The sequence below is a fragment of the Anolis carolinensis genome, chromosome 2, assembly GCF_035594765.1.
Source record: "Anolis carolinensis isolate JA03-04 chromosome 2, rAnoCar3.1.pri, whole genome shotgun sequence".
NCBI classification, from domain to species: domain Eukaryota; kingdom Metazoa; phylum Chordata; class Lepidosauria; order Squamata; family Dactyloidae; genus Anolis; species Anolis carolinensis.
In genome coordinates, this window is record NC_085842.1 from 113,230,497 (window position 1) to 113,242,536 (window position 12,040).

Genomic DNA, 12,040 nt, shown 5'->3' on the forward strand with positions numbered 1-12,040 from the left:
CCTAGTTTTAGGTTAAAACACATTAAAACTAAGGAGTTCTTTTTCAAACACCCTGTATTTCAACGTGCCAGGCTGGAGAGCTCTGCCCTTTGTGTTGGGACCGACCGTACTTGTTTTTCTCACCCGAAAGGGTCATTCTCAGGCCCAATATTTTCATTTGAATCAAGATATTATATTGCCTGCCTTATTTCTGAACCCACTGGAGAGAAAGCTTCACCTACTTGATGTGAAATGTGCCTTTCATTTTACCTGGACAGGACCCCTGATACTTCGAATTTGCATAGGATTTTTCTGGCCTATGCTAACAACTAACTGGGAATACCTGTGCCTCCTCAAAGACTATCAAAATTGATTGTGACCTCCTTCAAACTGTTACAAGCTCACCGGTGTGCAATCACCGAATATTAAAGCACATGGGACTAGGACAGCTTCTACTTTGACTGCTTTTCTAAATGGAATCCCACTAGAAGCCACTTGTTAGGCAGCTATGTGGGGCACTCCATCCACAGTTGTGTCACACTGTCAACTGGATGATCAATCCCTGAAAGATACCTCCCTTGGTGGCTCTGTTTTGTTGTGTTTCATGACTCCCCTAGCCTCTTCAAGGTGCTTTTGGGATTATTTTACATTTTTATTTTCTATGCAACATTTCACTGGGCAAATTTACTGAATGTAAATGGTTATCCTGACCATATAAGTTTGCCTTATCTGAATGCAAAGTCATGTTTTGTGTGATAGCCATTGAACACCTTATGTGTAATTGCATATACTAATGACTGAAAAGAGTCGGGTGACATTTTTCAAACTTTTATTTTGTACTACTTTACAAAGCATATTCTTTTATACCTTTTGATGATATATTGAATTCAAATTTTGGTGGTTATACACATGTTGTATGGTACATTCCATGTTATTCATTGGACTGTTTACATAAGTCTTCTTGTTATGGGTACATCATTCATGGTTGATTTTGTAACAAAGGCTATGGTCTACTCCTGCCTCCAATAATTAACTTTTGCTAGGCACCCAATTGTGTGATTTACAGAGACCACAAAGAAGGACAGGTTGCTTACCTGTAACTGTATTTCTTCAAGTGGTCATCTGTGAATTCACACAATCCCAGCCATCCTCCCCACACGGGGGTCATGTCACCTCAGATCCCAATATGGGTTGCAGCTGCATCCTAGGAACTGAGGGGTTTTGGCAACAATCGGGCCTTATATAGCCTTGGGATAATGGGTGGGGTTACCGCCAAAACCTTGATTTTGGGAGTTATAGTTCACCTGCATCCAGCATGTACTGACCCCTGCTGACATCAGAAGTACATCACATTTGGCACACAGACCCAACATGGCCAATTGTGCATACAGGCCTGCTTTGGGGGTGATTGTCCTGGGAATCTGTAAGTTGTAGTTCAAACTTATCCAGACAGCACTTGACCCAGCTGATGACTGATCTGGACCAAACTTAAGTGATATTTCCTCACATCCCAAAACAAGTCAATGCCCTCTACTAATAACCCAGGCACCGCTGAGTCCCCAAGCTAGTCCATATCTATATATACATCTATATATCTATATATATAATAAAAGTGAATGTTTGTATGTGGCAGCGTTCTGATTGGCTGCCACTTTCACAGACAACTGTGACCACCAGGAATGACGGACCTGGCCCAAACTTGGCACACATAACCCCTATGACCCATTTGATGTCCTGGTGTCGTTTTTGGGATGATGGGCCACGGATGATGGGATATGCAGTACTTTCAATTGCTTTCCCTTCCACAGACCACTGCGATGCCCACCAGTGACGTAACTGGACAAAACTTGGCAGGCAGAACTCCCATGACCCCCTTTACGTCCTGGGGCAGTTTGGGGGAGGACAGACCAAGAATGATGGGACTTACAGTACCTTCACTCACTTCTTCAGACCACTGCAACTGCCACGAATGACAGAACTGAACCAAACTTGGTATACACATCCCAAATGACATACTTTACCCGCTGCAGCATTTTGGTAGAGGATGGACAAAGGATTATGGGATTTGCAGTACCTTCACCCGATTCACTTCCCACAGACCACTGTGATACCCATGAATGACGAAACTGTACCAAACATGACACACAAGTACAATGTGGCCCACTTCACGTCCTGCTGCAGTGTGTGGAAGACCGGACCAAGGATGATGGGATTTGCAATACCTTCACCCAATTCACCTTCCATTGACCATTGTGATACGCATGAATGACAAAACTGTACCAAACATGAAACACAGGTGCGATGTGACCCACTTTACATCTTGGTGCGGTTTGCGGAGGGATGAACCAAGGATGATGGGATTTGCAGTACCTTCATCCAATTAACCTCCCACAGACCACTGTGATGCCCATGAATGACGAAACTGTACCAAACTGGACACAAAGGTGCAATCTAGCCCATTTTGCGTCCTGCGGTGTGAGGGAACAACAAACTAGGGAAGATGGGATTTACAGTACCTTTACATACTTCCTCAGACCACTGCAACCCACTCCAATGACTGATCAAGACCAAACTTGGCACACATACCCCTCATCACCCACTTTATCTCCTGCTGCGATTTAAGCGACACCAGACCATGCATGATGGGATTTACAATACCTTCACTCACTTCCTGAGACCACTGCACCTGCCACAAATGACAGAATTGAACCAAACTTGGCACACATATCCCAAATGACACTTTACACCTTGCAGCAGTTTTTTGGGGGGGGGGGATGGACCAAGGATTATGGGATTTGCACTACCTTCATCCAAATCGCCTCCCACTGCAAACCCCATCGGCCACAGATCTGCAGCAATGGGCCCATTCATAATATCCAAAACAAGTCAATTCCCTCTACTAATAACCCGGGCACCGCCGAGTCCCCAAGCTAGTATATAATAAAAGTCAATGTTTGTATGCGACGGTGTGGCGGACAGCGGTGCAGCGGTGTATGTGACAGCTTTCTGATTGGCTGCCACTTCCGCAGACAACTCCGACCACCAGGAATGACGGACCTGGCCCAAACTTGACACACTTATCCCCCATGATGCACTTCACGGCCTGGTGCCGTTTGGGGGGGACGATGGACCAGGAATGATGGGATTTACAGTACTTTCATATGCTTCGACTCTCACAGACTACTGAGATGCCCACCAGTGACGGAACTGTGCCAAACTTGGCAAACAGAACCCCTGTGACCCCCTTTACATCCTGGGGCAGATTGGGGGAGGATGGACCAAGGATGATGGTACTTACAGTACCTTCACTCACTTCTTGAGACCACAGCAACTGCCACAAATGACGGAACAGAACCAAACTTGCCACACATATCCCAAATGACACAATTTACATGCTGCAGCAGTTTGAGGGAGGATGGATCAAGGATTATGAGATTTGCAGTACCTTCACTCGATTTGCCTCCCACAGACCACTGTGATGCTCACGAATGACGTACCTGGACCAAACTTAGCACACAGATGCTATGTGGTCCACTTTACACCCTGCTGTGGTGTGGAGGGGATGGACCATGGATGATGAGATTTACAGTACCTTCACCTGATTCACCTCCCACACACCACTGTGATGCCCATGAATGATGAAACTATATCAAACTTGATACACAGGTGCAGTGTGACCCACTTTATGTCCTGGTGTGGTTTGTGGAAGAATGGACCAAGGATGATGGAATTTCCAGTCCTTTCATCTGATTGACCTCCCACAGACCATTGTGATGCCCATGAATGATGAAACTGTACAAAACTTGATACAAAGGTGCAATGTAACCCTTTTTACGTCCTCATGCAGTGTGAGGAAACAACAGACCAGGAATGATGGGATTTACAGTATCTTCACACAGTTCCTCAGACAACTGCAATCCACTCCAATGACTGATCAAGATCAAACTTGGCACACAAACCCCCATGACCAACTATACATCCTGATGCATTGGGGATGACTTGCAGTACCTTTATTCACTTCCTGAGACCACTATGACCCCCACCAATGACTGATCAAGACCAAACTTGGCAGATAGGGCCCCCATGATCTACATCCTGGAGTTATTTGAAAGAGGATGCACCATGGACTATAGGATTTGCATATGTGAGTTGGAGTTCACCCGCACCCACTGAACCCAGCAGACATTGGCTCTAGACTACACTTGGAACAAAGGAAACAATGCCTTTTTCAAATGACCCGGGCACCGCCGGGTCCGCAAGCTAGTCCATAATAAAAGTGAAAACCCGTATGTGTGTATATGGCACGAGTGTCTGCTCACACAGCCAGCCTCTGGCCTCCACAAGCAGACTATAATTCCCAGTGTTAAGGAGCCACCAAGTCACTCTTTTCCACTGACATTGTGGTTACAGCGAGCTCCATGAACATATATCCCAACCCCAGCCAATGTCCTCCCCAAACACTACAGCCCACCACCCAAGGAATGCTTTCATTTGGGGACCATTTCATCCTAGATTGTACCTTTTCCTCCACCACAGGCAGGAATCCCAGGGTTCTCCATTACTGTGGCATTTGCTTGACCCTGCCCACTGCCCTTCCCTTTCAAATTTGTCTGCAGAACAAACACAGCACAACTACACTTCCTGGAGGAGTTTGGGGGATTGACTCCATATGGTGGAAGTTGTAGTTCTCCCTGCATCAAGTCAGAGCACTGTGACTCCTACTGGGGAAGTTAGAGGAGTTGTAAATCACCTACACACAGAATGCTATAAACCCAAACAATGATAGCTATGGGCCAAAGTTGCCATGCATACCTGATATGCCCAGATTTGAGTTTTGACGGGAATTGGCCTGGACATTTGGGAGTAGTAGGTACTGGGATTTATAGTTCACCTGCAATCAATGAGCACTCTGAACCCCACCCATGATGGACCAGGACCAAACTTAGCACATAGAGCCTCCATAACCAACAGAACATATTGGACGAGTTTTGGGAAAAGGGAGTTCACCTGCATCCAGAGAAACAGTGACCCCCACCGACAATGGACCAGGACCAAACTTGGCACAGAGAAGCCTCATGACCAACTGAACATACTGCAGGCGTTTGTGGGAATGGGCCTTGATTTTGGGAGTTGTTGTTCACCTGCATCCAAACAGCACTGAACCCAGCCAACAACGGATCTGGACCAAACTTGGCACACAGACTCAACATAGCCTACTGTGGATACTGACAGATGTTTTGGGACAATTGCCCCGAAAATCTGGGAGTTGTAGTAGTTCACTCCTATCCAGAGAGCACTGCAGCCAGGCGATGACCAGTCAATGACAGATCTGGACCACACTTGGTACAGAGACCCAAAATGGCCAACTTTGAATACTGGCAGAGTTTGGGGAGGATTGGCCCACAATTCTGGGAATTGTAGTTCACCCACTCTAAACTGAGAATACCTAACATTCAAAGACAAATAATGCCTTTTTCAAAGAACCCGGGCATCGCCGGGTCCCCAAGCTAGTAATATAATAATAATAACAACAACAACAACAACAATGTTAAATATGGATAACATAACATTAAAGGCATGCTTGATGTCTATATCAAGGGTTTTTCTGCTTATGGAACTAGGAAATAGTCAAATGTAACTGACACAATTGGGCTGTGGTGTGGCTAGTGCTGTTGTGACTAGACCTATCCTCCATGTTTGGGGTTTAAAGATTTCTGCTGGGAGAGAAAAGGAGATTTAGTGCAGAAATGCAAGCAACAAACAGCAGCCATTGTTTGGTTGGGATCATCGTGGCAGAAGGGCAGAGCAGAACTATAGGGATAAGCTTGGGGCATTCCATATGCCTATTCCTTCCTTCCAAATCTTTATTTGAAACAACTTCTGTTTTAAACATTCTCTTGAGACTCTGGATAATTAAAAAAAAATACTATTCTAGAAGGAGAATTCAAAAAAGTGGTTGGGCCACAGTCCTTTCCTCTGGAAAACCAAGGAAATTATGTACTCTATAGACTTATCCTCTGACCAAAAGCATATTCAACGTGAATCTGCTGTGGTAAAGAATCATTGGATAAGACTGATGGCTTCTTTATCTTTGCCTTGGCAGAAATGGGGCTAGGACAAGCAGGACATGTTTGCAGCAGATAAAAAGAATGATCAGACTCTCACTTCCATAATTTAAAAATGATTCCAGGGTTGTGTTTTCATTCATAGGTATTTTAGTAAAGGAATCTCAAGAACCAGAAACATAACAGAGCTTGAACCAAACTGGAATACTGGGTATTTTATTTGGTTTATTTTGAAGGCCTAGCATTATATAATATATCTTGGACATGCAAGTCTATAATAAGAATATTCATACATTGTCCCAGTGACTTACCTCTCCGGGGATTGTTATGTCTTTGTGCCTAAGGAAGATGCTATCCCTTCAGCTATATTTGCAAAATAATAAGAGAGCCCATTATAACAGAGCTTCAACATTGCACTTTGTTGAAAATTCAGGTATCAGGAGGCAGGGCCGTAGCCAGAAAAAAATTTCGGGAGGGGTTTTGAAAATTTCGGGGGGGGGGGGGTTGAACCCCTAGCACATACCCCTCCTCGCTACAAACCTGTCAATATCTGCTTGAGATAGTGCCTGGAGGGACTCTTAATGTTTTTCATCTCATAGACTTAGCATGGGGATTTGGTTAACCAGTTAAAATTCATGAGTAAACGAGATTTTTTTTATAACTTGAAAAATTTCAGGGGGGGGGGGAGGGAGGGGTTTGAACCCCTAACCCCCCCCCCCCCTCGCTACAGGCCTGTCAGGAGGTAAATGTCAGACTGAAACATCATTTGGAGCAATCCATCTCATTACAGTATCTCTTCATGGTATGCTGGACATACTTGCTGAAATTTGTCTAAATTCATATCTCTGTTTTGTATTTCAGGAGTGTCATAGACATTGAGGAGTTGTGTATTCAATTGGATCCTAGTATAGAACGCTTGATAGCAACTCCCTGTTCACATAATGCTTCATGGGTCTGTAAAGCCCCATTAGGTAAATGAATTCCTTGTGTTCAGTTGTGCATTTCTATATTCAATAATACCTGTCCTGGAATTACAAACATCTGACTTACAAATAACTCAGTTAAGAATGGGGGTGAGACTACAGGAAGTGAGAGAAATCTACTCCTCAAAAGGGAAATTCACTCCTTAAAGAGATATTATGGGGAAAAGGTGTCTCCAATGAAGCTTTATCTCCAATCCTTGTTTCCACAAGAAGGCAAATTTTTCAAAATCCAATTAGCACAAGGACAGAAAGTGAGGTCAAATCTTCTGAACATGGACATAGACAGCAAAACAGACACCATTTCCCTATGCTACCCAAAGCTTAAAAATATATCTTTTTGGCTGGAGTTAAACTTTCAAAATTTACCTGTTCTGACTTCCATACAAATTTAACTTAAGAACAAAACTATATAATGTATCTTATTTATCATTTATTTAATTTATTTATATCTTGCTCATAACTTGGGGACTCCCTGTACAGTGGAGTTATGGAGAAAGATCCAAAGGTTCTCTCAAAAGCAATTTTTCACTGCCCAAACCTGCATCAAACTGGCTTCTTGACTTTGCATTAGGGAGGCACACCTGTACAGTCTAAGCAGGCAATGATTAATAACCATCATGCTAGTAGTAGCATTAAACCACTGGTTTATAAGGCTTTTCCTTTGTTTAAGAATATTCATTTTCAGTTCATTAAGGATTAATGTTGTTTCACCTTACCTTGACAGCTAAAGAATCTAAAATCCACATTACATTTTGGTCTATCTCTCAAAGGGTGAATTCATTGTGTAACTCAAAGACATGTTAGCCTGGAATATCAGCATGCAGAGAGATTTTGTAGCATCCTAGAGACTGACTGAGATCAAAATTTGTAGCCTAAGGTTTTGTCTGCTTTCACAGATACATAGAGTGAACCTGTCACCTCATCACTGTATCCTCAAGTTTTGTGTTTCTGTGGCTATTCATACACACAGTCTGCCTATAAATCTCTCTTCCTAAGCATTTCACTCAATGAATCTGAGGAAGTAGACAGTCTACAGAAAAGTATGGTACCAGACCATATCATCTGCTAGTATCTAAGATTGTTTTGCATCATGGTGCAACTGTTGGTGTGAGCTGATGCTAATTCCATTTTACAGGCCTATGAATGAAAAAAGGTTACAGAAACAAGGAAACTTAAAAGAACCTCACATTCAGTGTGTATGCACTTCCATACCAATGGGCCATAAGTCTCTTAAATGTTTTGGTCTGAACCTTAAAGGAACTATTCAAGGTGCTAAACGTATTTAGCAGATAGGATTCAACACTTTGGGTGAATTAAGGCCCAGGGTGAATTCACTGCCTCACTGATCTGAAAGCCATTCACTGCCACTGGGTGCTATGCTCTGAAACTTTTTCCTTTGGCAGTAAGGAATCACTGGGTAATAGAAAAGTTCTTGCTATTCTTTCTGAAATGTCAGAAGTTGTTTTTTAAAAAATGCCAGTAAGCTGTAGCATTATAAGCTACCTTCCTTACAGGATTGCAGTAAGGAACTATGTAAAATGTACTAAATGATCTGGAAACATCACTAAAACCACTGAAAGTCCTGTGTAAGAGCAAGATATATGAATGGGAAATAAATGGTTTATCTCCTAATTAGCAAAATTACAATAAATGGAACTGGAGCATTTGAAGCATCAATTTCAGGCAGATCCTTGCAATTAAATGTGGACTTAGTATGTTTTCTGTTTGTTTGTTTTCACAGCTTCAGAGCCCGTGGATGCTCCAGAGAAGTGGTGGATGTCATTGGTGTCCTCCCTTTCAGTAACCATTGTTGTATTGGTGGTGACTGTGTTTGTTACATATAAATATGGATTCTGGGTTACAGAAGTAGCAAATGAAGTGAAACCACAATCCCTTTAGTCAGATGGCCAGAGCCATTCATATATAGAAAGAGAAAAACCAAATATACATTGTTGGTTGTCTGTAAGAAGCAAACCCATTGACTACTTTTTGCTTGTTCTTTAAAATGTATAAACTGGTGAGGTGGATAAGACTTAAAGTGTAAGAAAACAATACTGAGGAAAGAAAAATAGGAAACTGTCTAGAGGCTTTAGAAAGTATTTTTAAAACATTTATGAGGCTGCAATAATTTAAAAGTAACGGCAGAACGTATTTTAATAGAAATTATTCCTTTAATACAAAGTCTTAAACAATTTTGCAGCCATTAAGAAATCTTCCACATGTCTGTTTTCTTGTTTCTTAAATTATTAAATATATTTGTGAAAAGGGTATCTTCTTTTTTGCAGTTAATTTGCAGGTAACAAAGCTTCATGTCTTGAAGTATGCTTTGTGTAACTTGAAAAACTTTTGCTCCATTTTGAGTTCATCAGAAATATGTTTTATAATCTCGTATAGGTTAACTTTATGTATCAGCTGATGGCAGGTTTGGGTGTTCAAATTATGGCTTTTGATAGGACCCATGGATATGTTGAGGGTCATTCTATGGGGACGGAAAAACAGCAGCACTCAATGGGAGGATGGTGGTGGCTGCCAACACCGCCATTTCCCCAGTCGGGCATTCATAAAGGCCAAAAGTGATGCCATGGCAAAGAGAATAGAAAAGACTGGTGCTTTTTGTATATTCTCCTGGGACAGACTGCACTCTCACCTTTGCCATGCAACTCAAAGAATGGGATGGTTCCTTTATGTACACTATTTACCCTGGCCTATGGATAAGTTGACCCAGGTTTTTTGAGTTGATTTTTTTTGCTAAAATTTTCAGACTTATACATGAGTATATATAGTAGTTTGGGTTTTTTTCTCCCTGAGATCTGTTTTGTCCAAATAATTATAGGGAGATTGTAAACAGATAATGTGGTTTACTGTGTTTAGAATTTTGACGGTCAATTATGCTGATATCTAGGAGAAGTAGATGTTCCTCAAGGAAGTGATTGTTCTTGATCTATGTTATTAAAAAACACTTCCATGTTTCAAGGAGATGCCTTAAACAATCTTGAGAGGCAATAAAATGAGTTAATACATGTTTTCATTTGATATGCGATTGTGAGGTAACGCTTACTGAAGATCTCTTGGCAGGAGGCAGAGCAAATTATGCCAAGCTTGAGGCAGATTTTTTTTGTAACTCCTGGATGATAAAAAACCCCTATATTTTCTCAATCTTAACAATTCTCTCATCAGTTCTCAACACTTAATCAATATATATAGTGCAAATTTAACACTTTATCAGAAGAATACAAAGTGAGATTATAAAAAAAAACTTGAGCAAAGCAAAATAAATAAATAGAAATGGGCAATTCTCTGAAGTCTTGCCACAAATCTAGGATGCAAAATAGAGTGTTTACTGGCAGGAAAATTAGGTCACATCTGTCCCAGAACTCCGATGATGAAAAAGAAGTATGGTTAAATGAGTGTATTTCAATATTTACATCATGTAATTGCAGAGCAGCAAATGAGTAAAATCAGTTTAGGACTTTATTGCACATTGGAGACAACCTTGCATCAAAGCGAGACCTTTGGTGATTATCCCTATCACACATTGCCATACACATCCCTTTACTGGCCTGTCTTTTCCTTTCAATTAATCTGTCTCTAGCACTTGATGGGGGGGAAACAGTTACTAGTTCTCAATTCTTCCATGTTCCTGTCACCCACTTGATGTTGATAGGCTGTTCTGCTTTTAGGCCAACATGCCAGCACTGAAGTGATGTCTGGGGTGGGATGCTCTTTCTCTCATCACCTCTTGCTATTTCAGAGCTGTATTTTATTTTAGAGTAATGGGAGTGGGTTTTATTAACCACTACTGTGATAGAGTAATTGCATCATCATAATCATTATCATCATAGCTTTGTGTGATAGCGCCTTTAAACAGGTTAAACATACAGGGCTTCTTTTAAAGAACACACTGGCATCAAAGACCCACCCAGAAGCCAAGCACAGGGGAAGTAGGCCGCTTTCACCTACAATGGCGACAATATTCTTTGCTTTCTCTCATTGCTGCTATACCCACAGTCTTTTCCCTGCCATTTCTACTGTCTGCAAGGCTGAAATTATGCCAAAAAAGTGCATCACCATAGTCTACAGTATTTTCAATACTGCTAAAAGTATTTTATTGTGCATAGTGATATTGTTGAACACAGACTACTCCTATAGACTCTCCCTCCCAATTATAATTAGAGACAATGATTATCCTAATTGCCATCTCATGGCAATTTACTTGACTAGCTCTGATATATCTATTTCTCTTCACTCTTTTTGGTCTTGTCTGAAGTATCAAATTTCTAGTAGTAGATTTTTGTTTTACAAAGATGAAACTGTTAATCTGGGGTTATCTTATTTTCTAAGACTGCAATTCTGTGCATAGCTATCTAGCATACAAACCACTGTCCTTCTGAGGAATTAGTATAATGACAACAGGGCTATGGAATGATTATGGAGTGTTATTAACAGTTGCTAATATGATTATAACATTGGTGTTCAAACAGAACACCAATGTTATGTTTGGCAACTGAATTAATAGACATAACAGTGATTCAACTGCTTCAGAATAAATATATTAATGATTCATTTAGGGCAACAATTCAGTTGATATATCAATAAAGAAAAAATCATAAACATTTTATTAAATATTGTCACTCCATCAAATATCCATCAGCTAGCCAATATACAGTGGTAACATGGAGTATATAACGTGAATACAAAGCAAGATGGCATGTCTATGATATCACAATAATGGCATAAACCGCTTTTCCAATGGTGTTTTCAGACTAATTCAGTCTGATACATGTTTCAGCGAGAAAGAGAAAAACATTATCCATATTACGGTAGTGTTCCTTGGGCCACCTTTGCTTCATGCCATAAACCTGTATGTTGAAATTTTGAAAACAAGTGTATTCTACCCTTTTCCTCCAGATAAAACATAGCTGTTAACATTTGAACAATGGCAGTCTAAGAACATGTGCGTACTTCACCCTCTAATGTTCCTTTTTGATACCTTGTTCTGTTTATGCAAGACTC

At 41.2% G+C, this 12,040-nt stretch overlaps 1 protein-coding gene across 9 annotated transcripts in view; it reads left to right on the forward strand.

Annotated features, from left to right (window-relative positions):
• LOC107983185 (uncharacterized) overlaps positions 1 to 10,052 on the forward strand; it is a 263,915-nt gene extending 253,863 nt beyond the window's left edge. For 8 of the 9 annotated variants that reach the window (XM_062970409.1, XM_062970411.1, XM_062970410.1 and 5 more), the window contains 2 exons: positions 6,906 to 7,015; positions 8,769 to 10,052. In XM_062970409.1, coding sequence (XP_062826479.1) covers positions 6,906 to 7,015; positions 8,769 to 8,926 — 268 coding nt within the window. In that variant the 3' untranslated portion in view covers positions 8,927 to 10,052. Of the gene's footprint in view, positions 1 to 6,905; positions 7,016 to 8,768 lie in introns of those variants that run through there. The other variant, XR_010002771.1, reaches the window with a different exon arrangement.
• Positions 10,053 to 12,040: the final 1,988 nt, after the last annotated feature.